This window comes from Peromyscus leucopus, chromosome 13 (genome assembly GCF_004664715.2).
Source record: "Peromyscus leucopus breed LL Stock chromosome 13, UCI_PerLeu_2.1, whole genome shotgun sequence".
NCBI lineage: Eukaryota > Metazoa > Chordata > Mammalia > Rodentia > Cricetidae > Peromyscus > Peromyscus leucopus.
The window spans coordinates 4023256-4047938 of NC_051074.1; the positions used below are offsets into that span (position 1 = coordinate 4023256).

Below are 24683 nucleotides of genomic sequence, written 5' to 3' on the forward strand. Positions count from 1 at the left end.
TATCAAGATGATTAATACATTCAGATATTTTCCTTACTTGTGTCTAGTTTTGTCACTTGCTAAGAGAGCCGTGCTAAGATTTTATTGTTCATTTCTCTCTTTAGTTTTTTCCTTCTTGTGTTTTAAATTCTGTTACTGGTTGCATACAAATTTACTATTGTTCTGTCCTAAGATCTTGTTTGTAAGTTTAGTGGGTAGGTTCACTTCCCCTTAATGGAATGTTTGTGAGGACTACACTGGAACAGTGAGGGGAAAGGAGAGACAGCATAAACTACCCAGATAGCAAAGCAGCTCTGTTGGTTACAGATACTGAGCCAGATGCCCTCACCTTTTCTGCCGTCCTGATGAGCTTTTTAGTATTTGCAAAATGCTCTTTTAGTCACGTTATGTGTCTTACAGCCCATGAAGGTGACACTGTGCAGCTGCTCCTCAGCTTTAGTATTTGCAGGGTGTGTGTGTGTGTGTGTGTGTGTGTGTGTGTGTGTGTGCGTGTGTGTGTGTGTGTGTGTGTGTGTGTGTGTGTGTGTGTGTGTGCGTGTGTGTGTGTGTGTGTGTGTGTGTGTGTGCGCGCGCGCGCGCGCGCACGCGGAGAGTGGTTCTTTGAATATCTAGTGTTTTTTTGTTTTTTAAATCAGATTGGTTTATTTACTTGTGCATCTGTGTAGTGTGCACATGTGTGGGTACACATACCTGTGCTTGTATGCAAAGGCCAGAAGAGGGTACTGGATATCCTCCTATATCACTTTCTGCCTGTTCCTTTGGGGCAAGACCATGAACCTGGGCCTTACATTCTCTTGACTACGTTGGAAGCCAGCAAGATCTAGTAATTCCTGTCTCAGTCCCCTTCTGAGCTGGATTATAGGCATCCTGGGACATCTGGCTTTTTACATGGATGTTGGCATCTAAACTTCTTATGACTGAGTAGTAGGTTCTCTTAACAGCTGAGCCATCTTTCTAGCCCCTTAGTGATTAAAAAAAAAAGTATGTGTGCATTTGGGCAGGTGTGTATGCTTATGTGTGTGTGCACTCACGCTCAGGGTTCTCTATCATTTTCTGCTCATTCCTTTGAAGCAGGGTCTCACTGAATCTGGAGCTAGGCTGGCAGCCAATAAGCTTCAGCTGTTCTGTCTGCTATCTACACCACTGGTGTTAGAGGCACCACACCCAACTTTTTATGTGGGCGCTAGAGATTTGAACTCAGGTCATTACATGTCCTTACCCACTGAACCACCTCACCTAGCTCTTGTGGGTTTTTGAGGAAACATATAATGAACGTCATGATTAAAAAGCTTATGACTTCTTGCTGCCTTGGAAAGCTTACTTTCGGTAGGCATTCGCCTTGCTGAAGGCGGTCTTTGAAACTGTCTTCCTTAGCACTGGCCTGTCATAGAGCAATTGGACACTCCTCCTCAGTTCTTGCAGCTGCTCCGTTTTTGTTCAGTCCTTAGCACTGCCTCCGCCTTGAGGACTCATCTCTTATGTGGTTCCTTCCTTCATCCCTCTTTGCAGATCTGCCTTCTAAATGTACAGCTGTAAGATGAATTGCTAAACGGTCCTATTAATAAAAAAAACCCAGAGCCAAATATTGGGGTGAAAATTGGGAGATCAGAGAAGCAGAAATGTGCCAGCCATGTTCTTACCGCTAGGAAATCCTCAACCAGAGCTGCTTCCTTTATACTCAACCCCCTGTCCCTGCCATCTCACTTCCTCTTTCTGCACAGACCTCCAGACCTCTATGGTTAAGTAGTGCTGGGAATTAAAGGTGTGTGCCACCACACCTGGCTCTGTTCCCAGTGTGTGGCCTTGAACTCAGAGATCCAGATGAATCTCTACCTCCCAAATGCTAGGATTAAAGGCATGTGCTACCGTTGCCTGACTTCTACCTTAATATAGTGGCTGGCTTTTCCTCAGATCTCCAGATAAGCTTTATTGGGGTGCACAAATATCACCACATACAACCACCCCCTTTGTCCCAGAAATCACACTTTTACTGTCTCTTGTACTTATACTCTGTGAAATCAGGTAGTACCTTCAGGAGAAAAGTTGCAAATTTGCAGATACTTTGGGTCTTTGTTTTGTAGTGCTGGGGATTAAGTCCTGGTGTACTAGGAAGTGCTTTCCTACTGAGCTAAGTCTCTGACCACTGATAGACTCTTGTTTCACTTCAGTGTTCTGTTTGTTACTACTATTATTGTTGTATTATTAGTTGGTTCTTTCATTTGTTTTTTGATGCCTTAAATTTTGTTCATTGCTTTTAAGCTACAGACTTTGGGGCAGTCATGGTATTCTACCACTGGGGGAAACCACCTCTCCCCCCAAAGCATTCCATTCTAGTATTTAAGATTGTTTTAGAATAGTTTTTAGAATAGACTTTCAGATAAGTTGGGAAAGTAGAAAGTACCCATATATATCCTGCATATAGTTTCCTCTGTTATTAATATTTTACATAGTATGATACACTAGTTATAATTATAAGGCCATTTAATTATAAAAACTCCATTGTTTATTCAGATTTCTAAACATCCTTTTCTGCTACAGGATTACGTTCTTATTAATCACATTACATTTAGCTGCCATGCTTCCTTATGTCCTTGGCTATGACAGTTTCTCATACTTAAATTTTTGAAAGATGTTTTAAATTAAAACAGAATTATCACTTTTCCTCCTTCCAGCCCCTCCCTCCTTTGAACCTCTCCATGCCCCCCACATACACACAAGTATATATGTACATGAATGCACAAATGTGTATGTATGTGTATAATACAGCGTGCTGAGTCTTGTATTGTTGTTTGTGTATATATGTACATACATGGTTTCAAGGCTGACCACTTGCATTGGACAAGCAGTAAGGAGGCTCATCCCTGGCAAAGGCTAATTCTCCTTCTAGCAATCGTTAATTGCCTATAGTTCTTTGTCTATGGGTGGGACCACTTAAAATTTCCCCCCTTCCATATTAATATGTCCCTTGATATTACCATTATTCCTGTCTTGTTTTCGTAGCCATTTCTAGGAGAGACTGTTTGACAGCACCTGTCCTGGGGTTCTGCTCTCAGCCTTGCAGCCCCATCTTCTTAGATGTTCACTGTGCTTCAGATGAGAGAGCTGTACTGTAGATGTGTCCATTGGACCTGGCCTTCCCATGGTCTGTGGATCTCTGCATTGTGTCCAGATGTGGTTTCCTGGGATGGTCTCCATTTACTGTAAGGAGAGGTCTCTTTGATGAGGAATGGTAGCTACCCTTGTCTGTGGCTATAAGGAGAAGATTTAAAATTTGTAGTAAGAAATTACGCTGGTCTAGCAAAGTGGTTATAGTAGGTTCTTTTCTAAGATCATGACCTCATTAGCCCCTGGAATTGGGCTGGGTTTCCAGTACCAGACATAATTTCTCCCTGTTAAGTAAGCTGGTTAACCCTGCCATTTCTAATGCAGTATAAAGCCTTTTTTTCCCCTTTCTTTTCAGGGTTGGGAGGTGGTGAAGTTTTGAGGCAAGGTGTCTGTCACTGTGTAGTCTAGTCTGGCCTGGAACTTGAGATCTGTTTGACTCAGCCTCCCAAGTGCTTGGATTACAGGTGTGTGCCACCATACCCAGCAAATATTAATAGAAGAATTTAGGAAATGGTTCAGTCTCCAGCAGCTCACAGAATCTGTGGGTGATGAAGTAAATGCCAGAGTTAGTATACTTTAAAGTACAAACACTGAAATAGCCACCTTAAAGTGGCTCAAACAATACATGTCAGGCTTACCTCACATGCCAAGGAGATCTGACCGTAATATCTTTAGCCTTAGCCTTAACTCAGTGATGCTGTCAGGATTCACGTCATTTGCATACCCTTCTATACTAGCTCTTGGAGGGTTGATTTCTGCTTTTGGATTCTTTACCTCAGCTTGTGACTCTTGTATAACCTTGTCCAATGAAGGAGTGACTTTTCTCTATTATTTTTTTCTTTGTTTGTTTAGAAAGGGTGTCTTTCAGGCTGGAGAGATTGTTCAGTGGTTAAGAGCACTGACTGCTCTTCCAGAGGTCCTGAATTCAATTCCCAGCATCCACATGGTGGCTCACAACCACCCGTAATGAGATCTGGTGCCCTCTTCTGGCCTGCAAGGACACATGCAGGCAGAACACTGTATACATAATATTTTTTTTTTTTAAAAAAGAAACTGTAGAAAGGGTGTCTTTCATAGAATCCTCCAAGCAGATGTCTCCTAGTCCTAAATAAATCATGACTGTTCCTAGTTACATTTGGAAGCTTTAAAACAAAAATTTTAAGTCTCTTGAGGTGGCATGCAGTATTATTTGCAAGAAAGATGGCTGAAAGGAATGGTTGCTTGTTAGGTTGAAACAGGTTCTATTTGTAGCAGATTTAGGAACATGTCCTTCTTGCTGGGGAGGAGGGTGGTTAACATGAATGAGGAGGAGTCTTTGAAAGAAAGGAGAGAGAGGAAATCTACTTCGGAGGTTCACAGCCAACCTCAGCTTAGGACAGAGTGTTATTGGACAAGATAGAGCATTGCTGGTGTGGAGTACCAACTGCAAAGTTGAGGGCACGCTGAGCACTGAGCGGTGAACCAGTGGACACAGTGAGCCGAAAGAAGTGGATGCAGGGAAGGGGGGTAGTAGAAGGTAGAGGATGAATTAGGGAGGGAGCTTTTCAAAAGACCCTAGGGCCTGTGGGTCATACAGTGGAATTTAGTGAGTTTGAGGAGTCACTTTGGTTCCAGGTCTGGATGAGTCTCATTACAACTATTGTTCTTGCCAGATCTTACTGGCTTCTTGTGAAGCACCCTGGAAAGTGTGCTCAGCCTGTAGTACTGAAATGACATTTCCAGGAGACTTGGTTGCAGCAGGTGGTAAAGCTCCTTTTGAGATCAGCACTTGACCACAGACCTAAGTGACAGTTCTACAATCTGTGCAAGTTGGATCCTGGAGCACACTAGGCCTCTGTGATCCCTGTAAAACCTGCTTCTCCCTCATGTCATCCTAAGCAGGGCTTTGGCTTTGTCATTTCTGTATACTATCACGATTGAAGCCTTTAATAGCAGTATGGATTATCCCCTCTACAGTTCATAAAGAATTGTTTTTCTCTTTAATTTTTCCTTCTGGGAAGGAAGAGGAGGCTGCCAAATGGGCCCGGGAAGAGGAGGAAGCCCAGCGGCGACTGGAGGAGAACCGGCTGCGCATGGAGGAGGAGGCAGCCAGACTTCGTCATGAGGAGGAGGAACGAAAACGGAAGGAGCTGGAGCTACAGCGGCAGAAGGAGCTGATGCGCCAGAGGCAGCAGCAGCAGGAGGCTCTCCGCAGGTTACAGCAGCAGCAGCAGCAGCAGCAGCTTGCGCAGATGAAGGTAGCATCCTAGACACGTGGGCAGCCACTCGTGTTAAATATCGTGTTGGCTGTCTGGTTCATCGAGTCAGTGTGTGTGCATGTGTAATTGTTGAAACGAAAGGCGCACACATGATAGGACACACAGGGCCACAGGCACAAAGAGGTCAGTCTGCTTGGTGTTTTTGAGTGGGGTTCCATGACAGTTGAAGTGCCTCCTCTCTACAGTTTCAGCACCGCTGACAGGAAGATCAAAGAGAAGAAAGTGCTGCGCAGCAGGCCTGAGAGCACCTGCTCTGAGTGGGACCCACAACACAGCACTCAAACACGGGGAGTCTTACTAAAAATTGGTTGAAGACAGGCCAAAGATGGAGGCACAAACCTTTAATCCCAGAACTCAGGTGACAGAGGCAGACAGACCTCTTGAGTTAGGTCATCATGTTTACATAGCAAGTTCTAGGCCAGCTAGGGCTTCACAACCCACTCCCCTCTTAAAGTGTATGGAGGTGGAAGATTCAAAATACTGTTTGAAGTTGAAAATTAATACTGAGAGTCTGCTAAAAAGGGTGTGGTGGTGGTGAGGACGAAAGAACTACTTTGATACAGTTGGCAAGCCTGAATCTGTTGTTTGCCCAGATCTGAAGATCGCAGGTAGAAGCTGGGATGTGGCAGAGCACGGGATAAGGACTGCCTATGGAATCAAGTAGATGGAAAGGTTAAGAGGAGCTTGGTAGGATGCTCTACAAGCTTCATGTTGAACCAGAAGTTAAGTTTAGTCTCGGGCTGGAGAGATGGCTCAGTGGCTAAGTTTAGTCTCCTTTGTCTTCAAGGAACTCCCAGGCTAAGATGTGGAGGGGACTTGGAATCCAGTGTAGAGCAGAGAAGAGGAGGTGCCATTAGTAAGACGGTAGTTCTCAGGGATGTCACCTGGATCTATAAGACATGTAAGCTTGGGTTTAAATAAACTCTTCAAGGGACTCTGATATTGGTAAAATAGGAGTCACCATCCCTCCTGGCTACTTCCTGAGATAAGTCAGCTTCCAAACAGTCTTTATGGGGATAGAAAGAACTTTCAAGTTGAACAGTTTGTTTTGCGGATGAGGTTTATGAGAGAGGCATTGCAGTGAGCAAGGCTTGAAGGTTAGAGACACTCCAGAATCTGAAGTGGAAATATTGAAAACTGGAGAGATGGCTTGGGGGCTAAGAGTGCTTGCTAGCTACTTTTCCAGAGGATTCCCTTTGACCACATTACATGGCTCCCAGGCATCTATTAACTCCAGCTCCAGAGAATCCTGTCCCTTTTGTCCGGCCTCTGCTAGTGCCTGTACTCACGTGCACACAACCCACACATAGCCACACACATATACATAATTTAAAGATATATCTATAAAAAATTTATTTTTATCTTATGTACATTGGTGTTTTGCCTTTATATATGTCTGTGTAAGGATGTCGGATCTCCTGGAACAGGAGGTATAGACAGTTGTGTGCTGCCATGTGGGTGCTGGGAATTGAACCCAGGTCCTCTGAAAAAGCACCTAGTAAGCCATCTCTTCAGCCTTCTAAGATAAATCTTTAAAAAGTAAATTTAAAAGCTTGTCCAGACTATGAGGAATGAGATGAGTATGGACAGGGTCCCTAATGTCCTTACTGGATATACTCTGTAAAGGATTAGAACTTAAGGTTTGTAGAACATGGAATAGCACTCTGGGGTTTGCGGGAGAGCTAAATGGAAGATGAACTTGAAGGAAACACAACTGTGGTTAGGCAGATGAGCAGTCAGACAAGGGACAGAAGTCCTAACTGAAGCCTGTTTGGTTTGGAAGATTGGGAAGGAAGAGTTGGCAATACCATTAATTACTGTGCTTCGGTTCTTAGGTACCATACCAACAAGTATTTCCATATGTCATATCACTTCTTCAGAGTGTTTTCTCACAAAGCTTAGATATTGATAACCTATATTTTACTGAAAAAGAAGAATGTTCAGAAGCTGAGTCTCTTGTTGAGCCAACCAAGAGTTGGTAGCAGAGCCATGTAAAGTTTATCCAAAGACCTTTAAAAGGATTTGAAATTATAATTTAATTAATTTAAAAAGAAGAGCAAAGAATTCTCTTTAGAAAATCAGGCTTTGAAAACTCAGGTTTTCAGGACCACATGTTTGTATTCTATTTTGCTCATTAATGTAAAGGATAGATAAAGTAGATTGTTGATTTCCCCCACCCCAGCCCCCCCAAACCAACTTAATTTTCATGACTAGAGCTAGGACTAGGGCTACATAGTAACCTGGTTGTTAGCAGGACACAGGATGAAGACTGCCTGGCCCCTTCATTCACTATCTACCTGCACTTAGAAATTCCCGGCTTTAATTCACTCACTAGGTCCTTACATCATGTCCTTTGTGGCCTTTATGGATTTTAAAAATCTTGTTGTTTTGGTTTTGGTTTTTTTGAGACATGGTCTCTCTGTATAGCCTTGTCTGTCCTAGAACACTGTAGCCCAGGCTGGCCTCGAACTCACAGAGATCCGCCTGCCTCTGCCTCCCAAGTGCTGGGATTAAAGTTGTGCACCACCACTGCCCAGCAGATTAAAAATCTTAAACTATATTTAGTCACTCCTTGTTACTCCTTTTGATTTTGACTCTGTATTACTAGTTGTGTTGATGCTTGATTTAACAGATTTCCACCCAAATGGGAGAGCTAACATTATACATGTGTGTATTTTTAGTTGTTTTAAAATAAACATAGGCTGGGAGAAATGAGCAAAAGAAGCAAGCCAACTGAGAGAACAGTGTAGAAAGAATTTTTAAATGTATATTGTAAAGGTGAGGAAAAAATGAGGCTCTGACCATAAATGTTGTTCTTCTTCCTTGTTTGCTGACACTTTCCCATTCTGTCATGTGTTTGGTGTTGTTTTTAGCTTCCCTCTTCTTCCACGTGGGGTCAGCAGTCTAATACAACCGCGTGTCAGTCCCAGGCCACACTGTCGTTGGCTGAGATCCAGAAGCTGGAAGAAGAACGAGAGCGGCAGCTCCGAGAAGAGGTGAACAGGAAGAGCAGCCTGGCTCAGTACTCCAGGCAGCTCAGTGTGCACTGCGGGCTGATGGCTCTTGATGATGGGTACTGTCAGGAGTGCTGTGTGTGTGCCTGAATTTGACCCATTGTTACTAAACCCTGCAGGCTGTGATTTGGACCCTTTGGTATAAATGAAGGATTTAATAGGAATAACAATTAAGATTGGGTGACATAATTGTTTTCTGGAACTTTCTACTGTAGCTTTTCAGCTTTTATTTAATTCATAAATAAAAGTAATAGCCTTACACCTGTGTACATACAGACAGCACTAATAAACTCAGTTAGTTGTTAGAGAGAGAGAGAGAGAGGAGAGAAAGAGAGAGAGAGAGAGAGAGAGAGAGAGAGAGAGAGAGAGAGAGAGGAGAGAGAGAAGAGAAAGAGAGGAGGTTGGTGGTGGGAGGTAGATATTACCAAAGTACATTATATGTATCTATGACATTCTCAAAGAGTAATGAAAAATACTTTTTAAAAAATAGTTTGTTGAGAATTGTGCGTAAGTTTTGCCCACCCTGTCTTAATTCCTTTTTCTGTCTTCATGTTAAACCACCCTTGACAGAAATAACTTAATGGAGAAAAGGAAGTCAAAGCAGCAGGCCCTTAAGTAGCCGGTCACATTGCATCCACAGTCAGGAGATGGGGTGTGCACATGCTGAAGCTCAGGTCCTTCAGTCCTTGTACAGCCCGTGGTCCTAGTTAGGGAATGGTGCTGCCAGTGTAGTCAAGATAATCTCCCACAACCCAGAGACTGATGTCAGTTTGGTACTAGATCATGTCAGGTTGACAATTAACACTAACCATCACACATCCACTTGTGAATTTGTCATTTTGAATGCAGGACACATTCTTCTGTAAAGGATATTGGGTCTTCTGACTAGCCCAGAAAAACTTGTAATATGACAAAAATAACAACTCTACTTTTAACTCGATATCGTGAAGTTCATTATAGGACAGGAAGGGTACAGCATAGTGGGAAGAAGTTGGAGAGGATAGTTTTTGATAGAGAGAAGATGATTGATTCACAAGGGAGGGCTGCTGTTAGTTGTCTTGTTGATTGATGATTCAACACCTTTTTACTCATTCATAGTCTGGAAGTGCAGCCGGGTATAAAACTGATGAAATGCTCTGCCCTCTAGCTAAGACGAGATGGGCCACAGAAATCAAGTAAACTAAATGGTGCTTTAGAGGGTGGCAAGTGTCAGAGAAAGAGACTTGCTAGCAGGAAGGAAAGGGGAGAGGGCATGGGAGTTGTGGGTGGGTAGGGATGGAACTGGAGATTGCTCAGGCTTAAATAGTGTGCCCTGTGAAGGCCTTTAGATGGATGAGGTGGTGTGGCCGTCCTGAAGAACGAACAGGCTTTAGGTGGCTAGCACTTGAGGCAGAATAGTGTGTGTGTGTGTACACGTACAGTGTGTACTCTCTCCATCATTTGTCTATAATTATATACATATTTGGAGTAGACATCGTCTAGTAGGTTAAAGCATTTCTCTACCTTAAAATTACTTTCTCACTTTAGTGTAAAAACAAAAGATTAAACTTTGTTCCTGGAATCACCTTTCTCCAAAAGGTTATCAAATAGGTGTCTCAGAGCAGAGTATTTGTTGTCAAAGCTGGGAACTGGAATGATTTTAGTCTCTGTTCAGTGAAAAGTGACTGTGAACAAGAATCAGGAGTGCCTCCAGGCCCTGTGCGTACTAAGAAGGCATCCTGTGGCTGAGCTACAGCCAGCCAGACTCTTTTTGCCCCCAGCCCCGCTTCCCAGAATTTAGTATCTCACTTGGTTCGTTTGATTCATGTTCTTGGAGCCTTTTATTCTCCCTGTGCCTCACAGACCATGAAACGCTGTTCTTTGCTTGTTTGTCTTATGGAGAAACCCAAGATAATGTTTCTTGTTTTGTCTTTCCTGGAGTGCCCTGCCTGGGACTCTAACCTGTTCAGTTTGGACATGCTCAGTGTTGTGCAGCTCTTGGTCTTTTTTTCTGCAGTTCCTGTCAATTCCATGATTGCCCTAGATAGATGCTGATTTCTCCTCTTTCCATCTTTCTTTGTATCATTATGGGTGGACACATTTCCTCAGTTTTCTCTTTTAGTTCTTCTGTTGAATTTTAGCTTATACCATCTTGTTTTAAATTTCTGAGTTCTTTGGGTTTTGTAGTATATAGCCTTCTATTCTTATTTTAGTGATTGCACCATTAACTCTCTAGGGCAATGGTTCTCAACCTTCCTAATGTTTCGACCCTTTAGCACAGATCCTTGTGTTGTAGTGCTCCTCTAACCATAAAATTATTTTCGTTGCTATTTTATAACTATAGTTTTGCTACTGTTATGGATTGTGATGTAAATACCTGATGTGCAGGCTATCTGATATGCAACCCCTGTGAAAAGGTTGTTTGTATCAAACCACCAACCCTCAAGGCGGTTGAGAACTGCTGCTGTAGGGCTGTTATTTTCTGATAGCTTAAAACAAAACTAAACAAAAACAGTTCAGAGCTAGAGAGATGGCTGGCTCAGCAGTTAGAGTGCTTGCTGATCTTGTAGAGGCCCCAGGTTCAGTTCCCAGCACCCACATGGAAGCTCATAACCATCTGTAACTCCAGTTCCAGGGGATCCAGTCCCCTTCAGGTACACATACATACATGCAGGAAAAATATTCACACATGTTAATTAAATTTTTAGAAGACAATTCCTAGTTGAGCAGTGGTGGTGCACGCCTTTAATCCTAGCACTCTGGAGGCAGAGACAGGCAGATCCCTTGAGTTTGAGGCAGCCTGGTCTATGGAGTGAGTTCCAGGACAGGCAAGGCTATACAAAGAAATCCTATTTTTTCCGTGTGTGTGTGTGTGTGTGTGTGTGTGTGTGTGTGTGTGTGTGTGTGTGTGTTTGTTTTTTAATTTTTTTCTTTTATTTTATGTATTTATTTTGGTGCCTGGCTTTTATCTTGGAAGCATATGCTAAATGTTTAGCAATTCTGGGCTATTTGTTAAGGTCTTAAAAGCTCATCAAAGGCTCTACTCTAGGTGCCCCTTTGGTGCCAGTGGTTATTCTCTGGGCTGTTTTGTTGTGGAGTGTGCCTCTCACCTGTTGGTGTTCACTCAGTATTCCCTGCTGATCAGCTTACTGTAGAACAGTCTATTCATCTGTGTTGGTCTTTCCAGGTGGAAAACTTGTTTTCTGCTTGGATGAAAGACAGTTCAACTGAACAGGGCAAAGGAGGCAGTTCAGGGTCTAAGTGGCTCTGTTTATAGCCAGCCTTCCTGAGATTCATGTAAGCACTTCCAGTTCCTGAGCTTCCTTCACTTAGTTTTTCAGTTGTGCTACTCTGGTAACTAATAATCTGCTTTCCAGATTATTAATCTTTATATCCAGATATTTACTTTTGTTTGTGTACATGTGCACAGAAAGATCAAAGGACACCATCAGATCAGGTGCTTTGTTTGCTTTTTTGGTTTTTATTTTGCTTTTGGAGATAGAGTATCTCACAGCCTGCAACTTACCAAGTAGGCTGGACTCTCCACCTCTGCAGTGCTGAGATTGTGGGTGTCTGCCACCTTGGCTTTCTCACATGGGCTTCAGGGACTGGGCTCAGCATCCTCAGGTTTGCAGAGCAAATGCCTCACCGGCTTAGCTCTCTTCCCTAGCCCTACTTTCTGTGTTTAAAAGTCATGTCTGCCTTTGTTGTCCTTTACTGGTTTATGCTTTTAAAGAAGTGTATGTAGCTGAGCATGTGGTGACCACCTGCAGTCTCTGTCTTGGGAAGCTGTGGAGGGAGGTCTTGAGTTTTAGACCTAATTAGGCTCTGTATAGTGAAACCCCATGTCAGAGCCACACACAAATAAACCCACAATAAGTTGATCCTTTCATTTTGGTGTTACTTTGGGAAGTAAACATTTATTTCATTTCTGTGCTTAACCAAAAAGACTTCATCATTTGTAAGAAGTAATTCTGTGTTTAGTCTCTTGATTTCCCCCTCAGTACCACTTACAATTTCTACCTTAATTTAGCCAAAAGAATTAACCCCATTGGGTTTCGTTTAGCTGTTGTGTATTATATCCTGTAGTGTCCTGATGCTTGTAACTAATGAAAAACAAATCCTGAGTTGGCTGTCCTTATCCAACAGCAAAGGCGTCAGCAGAGGGAATTGATGAAAGCTCTCCAACAGCAGCAGCAACAGCAGCAGCAGCAGAAGCTCTCAGGTTGGGGGAATGTCAGCAAACCTCCAGGTACCACCAAGTCTCTTCTGGAGATCCAGCAGGAAGAGGCCAGGCAGATGCAGCAGCAGCAACAGCAGCAGCACCAGCAGCAGCAGCAGACAAACAGAGCCCGGAACAGCACAGTGAGTTCCTGTTCCTGAATGCCGTTGTGGGCGCTGCTTTTTAAACTGTCTTTTTAATGTTATTAACCAAATCTTTTTTTGTCTTTTTGACAGCATTCCAACCTGCACACCAGCATTGGGAATTCTGTATGGGGCTCTATAAACACGGGTCCTCCTAACCAGTGGGCATCTGATCTAGTCAGTAGTATCTGGAGTAATGCAGACACTAAAAACTCCAACATGGGGTTTTGGGATGATGCAGTGAAAGAGGTGGGACCTAGAAATTCAACAAATAAAAATAAAAACAACGCCAGTCTCAGGTAGGGCTCGTAATGATTGCACCTGTGTACCTTGATTGGTGGGGGGTGAGGGCAGTGGAAGGGGTGTTAGATACAGTGTTTGTTGATAGTTCCATCTGTGCCCAAGCATGTGAGTCACACTTGTGATGGTTGCTCTCTACCCAGTGAAGCATACTTGATTGCTCCTTGGACTTGTCCTACTGCTGAGCACTTAACCCCTTGCCTGCTCCATGGTGACTGCCTGATAATCATAAGAATAGAATATTTTTGTTGTTAACGTTTCTCCAATGTTTTCTCTAGGTAACTTAGAGTTTTTTGTTAATTTGTATTTTTAAACTATATTTATACTAGAATGAGCATTCCAAAAAACCTTCTGTAATGGCCTTAAGCTTCCTATATAACCAATTAGCTCTATTTCACCTTCTTTCTCTCCTCAGTAGCCAGTGTTGTTGAATGAGCATGGGTTTGTTGTTACATTCATGAACTCAGATCCCAGCACTACCACTTCGTAGCTGTGTGACCTTGGCCACAGAGAACCTCTTTTGGGCCTCAGTTCCCTCATCGGTAAAATGAAGATAATAACTTCATGAGTGTAGTTGTAAGGAGTAAACAAGTACACATGAAATAGTAAATATGTGCCTGGCATATAGTAAGTACTTAATAAATGGTAGTGTGGTCAGAGTCTTTCTGGTTGAAGACTTAAAGAAAGGAAACACATTCGCTTATTGAGCTTCTTTGCCAGGCACTGTTCTGTTCCAGGCCTTTCTGAGATTGTCTTCATTCCTTACTCTAATCCAAAGAAGTGTCGGCACCATTTTGCATATGAGGAAACTGAGGCTTAGTAAATTGAACAGCTTACCTAAGAACATGTAGGAAGAATTTCACCATTTTCTCAAAAGAGAAGTCCTATAAGCTAGGATGTTAGCTGAGGCTAGTTTTTAAGGAAGTGTCCATCAAAATACTTGAATTTTTTTTTCTTGTATAGAACTAAGAATTGGCTTACTGGACAGCTATCTGGTGTTGCCGAGACAGTATTTATGGTATTGTAGTATAATCACATAGTAACAGTTTCTGGGAATATAATATCGACCTATTGTTTTGCTTTAGTAAATCTGTAGGTGTGTCTAACCGGCAGAATAAGAAAGTAGAAGAAGAAGAAAAGTTGCTGAAGCTCTTTCAGGGAGTAAATAAAGCCCAAGATGGATTTACCCAGTGGTGTGAACAGATGCTTCATGCCCTTAATACGGCAAATAACTTGGATGGTAAGAATTGGGGAGGGAATCCCAGCATGTGGATTGACAGAGCAGGACCTACAAAGAGGTTGGCAGGTTGGAACAGTGAGCCAAAATATATAATATGAAATCTACGGGGGCCAAGTCCCACACCTTCCATTAAAAACTTGACTCCCATAGTATTACTTACGAAAAAAGTCCTGTAAAACTGCTCAAATAGATTATGAGCAGTTCCAAAAATTAAATGCCAGCTCAGGCTGCCTTAATGATGTATGGGACAAAGGAAGTCATAGTTTTTCATTACCTTTTTATGGAAAACATTTTCCAGCTACGTTATCATGTCTAAGAAAAAGTTAAATGTCGTAGTCAGGAGCAAGGTTAGCCTGGCCAGCAGAGTAGCAAAGCCAAATGACATTGTTCCCTTCCTGCTTTGGGAGGTGACGGAAATTGTGATAGAGTAAGTAGACCTGCTTTGTATGGGCTGAGACTGTGCAGAAGGAAAGGTTTCAGCACAATTTCAGAAAAACATGCTTGTAACAAGCCGTTTGCAGAGAGCTAGCTCCTTAGATGGAAGTGAATCAATCCCCTCTCCCCCTCACTAGCCAGCAGTGGCTGTTGGTCATACTGTAGAAGGGATTGCCTTAGCTGATAGGCCAGGGTGATCGCTGGCCTAACGCCAGCAGTCAAGCCCTGCACAGTCAAGAACTGGCAGGCTCCTTTGCAGCATTGAAACGTTAGCTAAGAGTCGGAAGGCCTTCAGAGGAATTAGACGTCATAGTAGTCACGGCTGCCATCCATTAAGCACCTACCATGTGCTGGGCACTAGCTGGGCTAGCACAGTGTTATCCCAGTTACTAATTTTTTTTTCAGTAAATTTTGAAGATGCCTTTACAAGGTAGGTGGTATTATCCCCATTTTATAAATTAGGAAACAGAGGCTCAGAATGGTTAAGTAATTCATCAAGGTCACACAGCCAGCAAGCTTCAGAATCGAATTTTAAACCCATGCCTGTCTTAACTCTGGTGTTTGTGCCTTTTTTCCCCCCTGAGACCACACAATTTGCATTTTCCACTTGATGCTCTCTAAAACACATAATACCCTAATTACAAGTTCCAGATGATATATCTGTATCTTTAATAACTGTCATGGTAGCTGGTGTCTATCATAGCACTTAATAGATTGAACTAAAGGGAAGAAGGAACTTTAGTGAAGCTCGGCATATGGCGTGTTTGTCTGTCACTGCTGTACAGGATGAGTTCAGCACTGTGATGAGCCTTTTTCGTCTGCGTTCGGCAGATTCGAGGGTCTGCCACAGAAGCTGCACAGCTTCCACGTTTCTGTTGATGCCTGTGTTAGTGTGGTGACAGACTGAAACTTGAGGTCTGTTCTTTGTACGTGTGTTTATTTCATTGTTGCTATCTTAGGTCTTCTCCCTCTTGTGTTGCAGTTCCAACGTTTGTTTCTTTCTTGAAAGAAGTGGAATCTCCTTATGAAGTCCACGACTATATCAGGGCCTATTTAGGAGATACTTCTGAGGCCAAGGAGTTTGCCAAGCAGTTCCTTGAGCGCCGTGCCAAACAGAAAGCCAACCAACAGCGTCAGCAGCAGCAGCAGCAGCAGCAGCAGCAGCAGCAGCAGCAGCAGCAGCAGCAGCAGCAGCAGGTATAAAGTGACACAGTGTGTGAGAAACATGTGAATAGGAATGCCTATAAATGTTGAGTAGCCAGAGAAATGAAAAGGAATATTTCATTTTTATGCATCTGTGACCAAAACTTTTCAGAATTTGTGTGGTCTTCATCTTTTCAAAGTGCTTGTCTGTAAGTGTTTCAGACAGAGTGTTCAAGGTATCCTGTTCTGTTTTCCTGATTCATATATATGTTTTATTCAGACTGCAGATCCCAGCATGACCCATAAATCTGTTTTTAAAACTTGGCATCTTCTGTATTCCACAGTGTTTCTCTCTGGGACATTTCACATGCTGTTGATGACAGGCATTTCACATGCCGCTGAGGGGGTGTGAAGATGAGTTGTCATTTGCTCTTTGTTGCAGCTCCGGTCTATAACAGTATGCTGCCACCCTTTAATGCAGTTCCTCAGGCTGCAGTCACCCCCAACCATAAAACTATTTTTGTTACTACTTCAAAACTGTAATTTTACTTCTGCTGTGACTCGTAATGTAAATATCTGAGAGGTAACTCCAGTAGAAGGGTCGTTTGACAGTCCCCCAAAGGGGTCGTGACCTACAGGTTGAGAACCAGGTTTGAGTGACTAGGAAATTGAGGATACAGTCATCACCTCTCCTGATGATGCTGTGTTGAGTTTTGTGAGCCTCTCATTTACAGCATCTAGTGAGTTCATAATTTTGTCTTCAGATTTATGTCATTGTCACTCGTACAGAACTCACCTGCGCGTCTTCTCCCCGAGATGTGCAGTCTTCTGTGCTCAGGAGCTTCTGATGGCACCTGAGCACTGCAGTAGTGAAATCACTCTCAAGAAACACAAAGATGACTAACCAGAGAAAACACCTGTCAACCAAAGTAGGAAGGTGGATGATCTCTTGTCCCTCTTTAGTTGAAAGCATGTGCCTTGGGTGTTAAAGATTGTTTTACCTCTCTGAGCATATGTGTGCTCAGAATGACCATAAAAAACAAAACAAAACAAAAACACACTTAATAATTCATTGAAATTTACAAATATAGGGTCTTTGAGGACTGATAGTTAACATTTTCTGAAAGATAAGTTGGCAGTGTTCATAAAGAGTATTTTTATGAATACTTATATTCTACTAGAGATGATAACTGTTATAGACCACTTCTGGAGATGTGGAAGATACATTGTAGCATAAAGTATTTGAGGTCTAACTCTGTAGAGCAGAGGTAAATTAAGAGGGCATGGCAGGTGTCCATAGCAGAGCAAGTAGAGCAGATGTCTGGGGCATTGCAGGGGCATGTAGGTGAAGTAGTGTGGGAAACACTGCCCTGTGGGTGGTCTCTGGACTAGAGCAGCAAGGAAAGGCCCCCATCATATGTGCCCAAGACCTAGGCATGCTCTTCCACAGTGCTCTCTGTACTCCGTCCTCAGGGCTACCCCCGATCTTTGAACTGGCTTCTGAAGTCAGTTTCTCTAATAAAGGCAACAGTAAGAACAAAGGACTAGTGTATTGTTTTATACTCTAACCAGTTGGCAGAAGTATATAACGCAGCCTGGGAGGCCAGCTCCCAGAACTGCACCCAGGGGAGCCAAAAGAATGCCTCAGAGTAGTAAAGGCTAAGGAAAAAATTCTTATCTATCTGAAGGGTGAATAAGGAAACACTCTTTCTGGTGGTAAGTTTCTCTTTTACTTTATCTTAAAAAATCATCCCTGAAAATCTGTCTCCACATTCTTTACATACAGCTATATCTCTCTTTCCATCCATCTCTGTCCTACAGTCACATATCTCTATATACAGTGTATCTCTTTCCATACAGCTCCATTTCCTTGTCTCCACACATTCTCCATACAGTCACATTCTCCCCATCTCTCGGCAGTTTTTCCTCCATTCAGCTACATCTTTTTACACTTCTTTCTCATTCTCCTTCAACATACATCTCTCAGCTCTGCATTTAGCTTCATCCTTCTTTCACCGTGCATGCGCGCTCACGCACGCACCTCAGCAGCCAAACATATGTTACATTTTCAGAGTCCAACCCATTTTCATAACACATAAGTCACACATAAGCCTAGGGAGGTTGTGTTGACAGGCGTGGTGAGTGAAGTAACATGTAGTTCTTGAGTGGTCAAAGTTCCCAGACAGAAAGTGGCATTGAAATCCAGGACTTAAGAGTAACAGTTGGTTATCTGAACCTTGAGTGGTAAGGGTATGTACAGAAAGAGAATTACTACAGGGAGTTATGTCTACCAAAGTTGCTTCAAGTCTGACCTTTATTCAGCAATAAACACCTGGGAACTGGTCCTTGTGTATTCTCTGCAGGGGCAGCTAGTATGTTTGATTTTGTTCTGAAGTCTAAAATTAGCTGTCTTTGTGACTGAGAATACTGTTACTTTCCTATGTCAGTTATGAAAATATCCTAGTGTTATTTCTATTCATCAGAATTATACAGCTTAAGCAGAAATCATCTTCCTGACCATCCATAGCTACAAGTGTGCCCAATAGATGGAATATCTACATGAGCTAAACACACAAGCAGTAGGGAAACACCCATAGCAGTTTTTAGGAAAGAAGTGGAGTGGCACATGAGGAAAACTACAGACAGAAGCAACCAGTCATTTACAGTCAGTGACACCATGGCTCTGCCCTGTGGGGCTCTCCATCAGAGAGTTATTTGTCTGGTGGGTTGATTTGTTTAATACTAGTTGTCACCTGCTGTATACTCCCACAGCCTCTGGTAAAGCCATTGCAACCAGCAGCTCTCAGCAAGTATAGAGGCAATATTTTGGTAACAAATCCCTTCTGGGATTGCTAGTATGAATAACGTGCATGACGTTAGCCTTTAGTGGTACACTGCCAGCTGATTCTCACCTTGTTCTCTGACCTGTATACTAGAGAACAAAGATACTTTGTGCTCTGAGACAGTCAGGTGCATGTATTGTCATCATGTTGAGGCCTGTTGAGGTCAGATGCTGTGTATTACATTTCTTAATGGCTGACACAGACACTGCATCTGCTAGAAAACTTAGGACAACCATTCTGGTATAGCTTGAGTGAAATCCTGGGGTTCCTGGAGGGACTTTGTAGAGATATCAGGCATCAAATGGAGTGTTGAAATGAGGACTTACAGTAGTTCAGTGGCTGTCTCTCAGTTTCTGTATTGCCAGTATTGGTTTGGGCTTTTTTTTTCCCTTGAGATTTATTTTTAAAATAACTTTAAATTATGGATTCCTGTGTGTCGATGAGTATGTGCACATGAATGCAGGTCAAAGCATGAGATACCCCTGGAGCTAGAGTTACAGGCAGTTGTAAGCTGTCTGATGTGGCTGCCAGGAATCAGTCTCAGGTCCTTTACAGGAACAGTGTGCACTCTGAACCACTGAGCCATCTCTCCAGCCTGGCTTTGTTTGCGCGCGCGCGCGCGCACGCACGCACGCACACACACACACACACACACACGCATACGCGCACACGCACAAACACACACACACACACACACATACACACACACACACAACACACACACACACACACGCATCGCGCGCACACGCACACACACACACACACACACACACACACACACACACACGCATGCGCGCACACGCACAAACACACACACACACACACACACACACACACACACACACGTACCGTGATGGACAGGTGGAAGTAAGAAGTGCTTTGAGAGTTTGTTCTCTCTTTCCACCAGGTTCTGGGGATGAACTCAGGCCATCAGACTTTTGTGGCGAGCATCTTTGCCCTGTGAGCTGTCTCACCCTTGATAAGGCAAAGGCAAGCCAGCCATTCTCTTAGAGCAGTCCACATCCATACGTACTGTATAATTGTAATTGTGCTGTTTGTTTCTTGTGTCACAGGACTCTGTTTGGGGCATGAACCATAGTACACTCCATTCGGTATTTCAGACCAATCAAAGCAACAACCAACAATCCAGTTTTGAGGCTGTTCAAAGTGGCAAAAAGAAGAAAAAGCAGAAGATGGTTCGAGCAGATCCCAGTTTATTAGGTGAGAAAAGGCCTAGAGTCTCAGCCTGGGTGGGAGGAAGGTTTGGTGATGCCAGTAACCAGATACAACACTGCAGTCTTTCAGGTAAAGATTGATTTTACTTACTGGCCTTCAGAGAAGTAGCCAGGAACTGTTTCCTGGGCGTGTAGGTACAGGAGATGTGCCTCCTGGGCTGGGACATGCGAGTAACAGTGTTCCGGTCCTTGGGACGTGAAAGCATAACTCGGCATGTCGTAAGCCAGCGATGGCGACTGGTCGAGAGGTGCTGTGGCTGCTTGGTACGGGGGCAGCTGCGCTGCTTTGTTGCGTCCACTTCTGGGTACTAGGTGACTGCGCCGTTGGGACACCTGGGTCTCCTGGCCAGCGAGCTGTGGCCCCGGGCCTCCTCCGCTCTTCTGTGGACACCTCCTTCTCTGCTACTGAGGGCTGTTGTCCTTACACAGCAGACTCCCAAAATTAGGGCTTTAAAAGACTAGTGGGAAGGGTGGGGAATGGTGTTTCTTAAATAATGAATATAAGTTGCTGTGTTTCTTAAATCGGCCTAACAAACCCCACAAGTAGTGGTGAAAATGAAGTTATTTTCTATTTTTTTTATATGAAGTTAATATGCTTGGCTGTCATAGAGCCCTTCTTTAGAATGTTAATATCAAACATGGGTTGAAAAGTGTAAAATTCTGACAAATAGGTGAACAGGTTTCTAACTGTAGCTCTGGCTAAGAAACCCTTGGGATTTAGCTTACAGGATGAGAGGTTGCTCTACAGATGTGGCCCAGCTGTGCGTGTTTGTCCTCTGCAGCATGCTTTTGGTCTTCTGCCATAGACCCCAGAAGACAGGGACTTACTCATTCCTCAGTACGGTCATGGGGATAGGTAGGTCCTCTTAGAGCTTAAAGGCTCCATTTTCCTGACGGGAGGAAGACCAGCGCTGAAGGACAAGGGACCTCTCAGTGAAGTGCTGGGGGACTCACTTGGATGAGCAGGCTTTCATGTGAGAATCACTGCCTACTCAAGCCTCTTTCTGGGAATTCCTGTGTTTACTCATTTTCATGGATTATTTTTCAATGTATATATTCCCTGTAAAGTTACAGATTGAGAAAATTTTCCCCATGCACGCACTGGAAAAATAGAATCCATTGAAGGAGCAGATTGAAGGGGAACTTTAATTCTGAAACACACCAACAGAGGGAGCCACAGGCTCGTTTCACTTCCCAGTGTCCTTTACCCTGGTCATGCTGATTTGGAGGGTTTCCAAGTGGCAGTGCAAACCGTTTGGGGGTGATAAAATACACCCTGCAGTGTTCTTCTCCCAGTCAGGCTTCCCTTTCCTACAGAGAGTATCATAATCCTAAAGAAGCCATACAAGGGAGAATTCTAGACCTAGTAGAAAGTGGTCTGTGGAGCAGCAGAGTGGGCGAATCCCCCTTTCTGTTCATGGCACCCATAAGCTGTTGTTTCTGTGACGTTGGGAGTCTGAGTTTATACCTGATTGAGCTTTTAAATCAGTTAAGTTAGACCATGTCTTCTAAAAAGCCTCCCTGGTAATCAGGACATTATAACATCACATAAGCTTCATTTCTCCACAGGTTTCTTTTCCTGTCTGATTGAAATTAGTTGGTTTTAAAATTACATTTCTTCTTTTGCATGGAGCTCATTGTTTCTATCTCATTTCATTTGTTCTTGACATGAAATCAGACAAACCTGCTTCAGAATAGAGTTAATAGCTCACTTCATAGACTGTTGGTCTTTAGGTTTTTACACTTACCAAATCAAACCTTTACCTCAAAGACATGAACACTAAGCCTTTCAGTGTTTCCAGGGGAAAAGGCCTTGCCAGGTGGGTTGTGGGTACAGTTGCTGGTTGGGACTTTGGATGGATTTGGTGTCCTTGCCTCTCCCTGTGCTCAGCCTTGTCAGGCAGCCACTGTCCCATAGCCTTCTTGGTTAGTAAGCAGTCTTGTTTATTTTTTCAAATCTTATTTTTGAGTCTGTTAATTAAGCTGTTTTATTATGTAAGGCATTTTTGTTTGTTATTGGAGCATTTCAAATGTGTATTTATTTGAAAATTTGAACCCTGAAGTATAAAACTGGAGGTGTGGAAACCCACCCAGCACCAATAATCTTGTAGGAGCGGAGGGCGTCGCCTGTTTGCTTTTGGTTTTCAAACAGCAGCTGAAACAGTTGAGGATTCATCTAGGGCAGAGGAACTGGGACGCTTTCTGGGAGTCACTCACTCCCAAGAGGTCTGCTCACTACAGTTTTTATCAGCTTGTGATTGTGGATTCTACTGGAAAAGATCCTTCGTGTGACCAGTAGCATTAGGTCTTCCAGCGTCCCGGTGTTTGTGAATACTGTCAGTGATGCTTCTCCTAAGCGGATTCTGTTCCAGTCTGATCAGAGACCTCTTTCTCCAGAGGTCTACTTGCTTACCTTCCTTTCTTCTGTCTTTCTTCAGTGCCCAGTTCAGTGTCAGTCTTAAGCAGAGGAGACTTGACCACCTGGCAGAGCGATCACTCATAAACTTCCTTTTTCTTGTAGGGTTTTCCGTCAATGCATCATCAGAGCGACTCAACATGGGTGAGATTGAGACTCTGGATGACTACTGATGATGTACTGATGCTGAGTACCTGCCGCTGTGCCAGCCTAATGACCATGGATTCTCCTCGTTGGACACAACATGCATTCACCATTTGCTCTCTGTCACTCTGCAACAAATCACAGAACCAATCATCTCAGGCTTTTTTTTTCTAGCCCTTCGTGTCCAAGATTATTTTAAACCACTGTTGGTGAGCATCTCAGACTGTCCCTAAGTGGACCAGACCCTTTGTCTTGGGGGTGGCAGTTGGGATTGCTCACCAGCAGGGCTGATATCGGCAGCACACATTGACTGTGCGTTGATTTCATCTACTGTCTCCTGAAAGTGTGTTGCAATCTGCCAAGAGCAGGCTCCTTGTTTTTGTTTGTTTTGTTCTCCCCCCCCCCTTCCTCCCCAGTACAGGCAAAGGGTCTAAACTGGCGCAGTCATGAAGAGAGTTATGGTTAATTGACATTGGCCAGCAACAAATGCTCCCCTGGACAGTGACTCCACTATAGCCAGAGCCAGGCAGAACCCTGTCTAGAGGTTGCATGGCCATTGCTAACTTCAGGATTGCATCAGAGGCCCTGAGCGGGTGGATTGTAGACTGGCTTGTGTGATGTTGCACATTCTTCACTTGTTCTTTCTGGAATCTTTCTGGAGAAAGGATTCATGTTGTCTTCATTAGCTAGTGACTTCCCAAGCAAGCTGAGTTCTCCCCTGACATTCTCCAGCCTTACTGGACAAAGGAAACCCTGTGGCCTGGGACAGGGACTTGTAATTTTCCTTTCATATAAAAACTGATTTTTTTCCCCCATGAATATTTTTACTTCAAAGGACTAGGACCAGTTTGTTTTGGGCCCTTCTGTGAAAATTTGTCTCGTTTAAGAGGCATCTTTACCATATGTATGAATTTGTGTAACTTCAACTCGGATAGGGATAAACTTTTGCTTCTGATAAAAGTTGGGAATTTCATCTGTTCCTCAGAGCACTGTGTGTGTGTGTTTAGCCGTGGCCTTGAAAGGTTTTTTTTTTTTTTTTTTTTTTTTTTTTTTTGGTAAAGATTCTGGGCTGGCAACTTGTTTGCCTTTTTTGAAAAGAGAACATACAAAATCTGACCATCTTTAAGACCTTCATCCGTGGAAACCACTATGCAGGAGGATGCAGTGGGATGGAGGGTATGGGCAAGAACGGGAGGAAGAGGCCTGCTCCTACCCATTCACATCAAGTAGAAACGTACTCAATCTCTATTTATAACTGATGGCCTCCACCAAACGCCTGTCAACCATCACCTGGGATGGTCAGGCCTACCTCGTGGAAGCTGTGGGCCTGCCGTGCCTGTGCGCGAGGTGCGGTGCTGAGCAGCTTGTAGGTGAAGTCCTTCCCTTTCTTCATCGGTGCCCGGAGAAGGCTGGAGTTGCTCTGAGAGCAATTTGGTTTTGGAGGGTTATATTTGCTTTCTATTTTTATTATTTTGGATTACCATTCTCCCTATCCCTTCTTGCCTCTCCCTCCTAAACATGTATAATAACTATACAGAGACTGCTACAAACTTGTAAATAGTTTTTGGATCAAATAGCATAAGGAGATGGGGGAACCATTAAAAAGTGAGGCTCCTATTCTCCTTTGCTTTGTAAATTCAAAAGAGGGGGGTGGGGAAGAGGGATAGTTAAAATGTTTACAAAACTTTAAGCTCCCTCGGAACTTTTGCCAGTGTGGAGGAAAATAAAAAAGAACTTAAATAAAATGTGGTTGTGCTCTGTCTCGTACTCACCTCCCTTGAGGCTGAGTTTAGCCTGAAACTCTTGCTCTTGGCAGCATAGACCAGCTGTAGAACCGCGGGCACTGGCAGTGGGAAGGCACTGGGGCCTCTCCCGGGGCTGGAGTGCTGACTGGGTCTGTGTTTGGGAAGGTAGAGGGCCGGAGGAATGTGGTAAGTCTTCCTTTGTGCTGAGCTGTGGACTGGACACTGCCTTTGAACCACAGACCCACAACATGTCCTTCCTTGAATTTGCCCACCTCTTCTAAATCAGACTCCGCTTTTTGTTCCAGCGAGATAAAAATAATTCTAAAAACAACATATGAGTAGAGTGGACATGTTAGGAGAACAAAGCTTTTTTTTCCTTCCATTTGCTCCCCAGTTAGGGAAGATTACCATTTTTTTGGAGACATTTTTCATCTTTTGATTATGCTTTTTCATACTCTCTT

At 43.5% G+C, this 24683-nt stretch overlaps 1 protein-coding gene across 10 annotated transcripts in view; it reads left to right on the plus strand.

The window, feature by feature from the left end:
• Positions 1 to 24222, plus strand: part of Gigyf2 (GRB10 interacting GYF protein 2) — a 126806-nt gene extending 102584 nt beyond the window's left edge. For 9 of the 10 annotated variants that reach the window (XM_037210055.1, XM_028876258.2, XM_037210056.1 and 6 more), the window contains 8 exons: positions 5106 to 5342; positions 8237 to 8359; positions 12506 to 12721; positions 12815 to 13020; positions 14107 to 14261; positions 15679 to 15893; positions 19756 to 19903; positions 22439 to 24222. In XM_037210055.1, the coding sequence (XP_037065950.1) occupies positions 5106 to 5342; positions 8237 to 8359; positions 12506 to 12721; positions 12815 to 13020; positions 14107 to 14261; positions 15679 to 15893; positions 19756 to 19903; positions 22439 to 22506 (1368 nt within the window). In that variant the 3' untranslated portion in view covers positions 22507 to 24222. Of the gene's footprint in view, positions 1 to 5105; positions 5343 to 8236; positions 8360 to 12505; positions 12722 to 12814; positions 13021 to 14106; positions 14262 to 15678; positions 15894 to 19755; positions 19904 to 22438 lie in introns of those variants that run through there. The other variant, XM_037210060.1, reaches the window with a different exon arrangement.
• Positions 24223 to 24683: the final 461 nt, after the last annotated feature.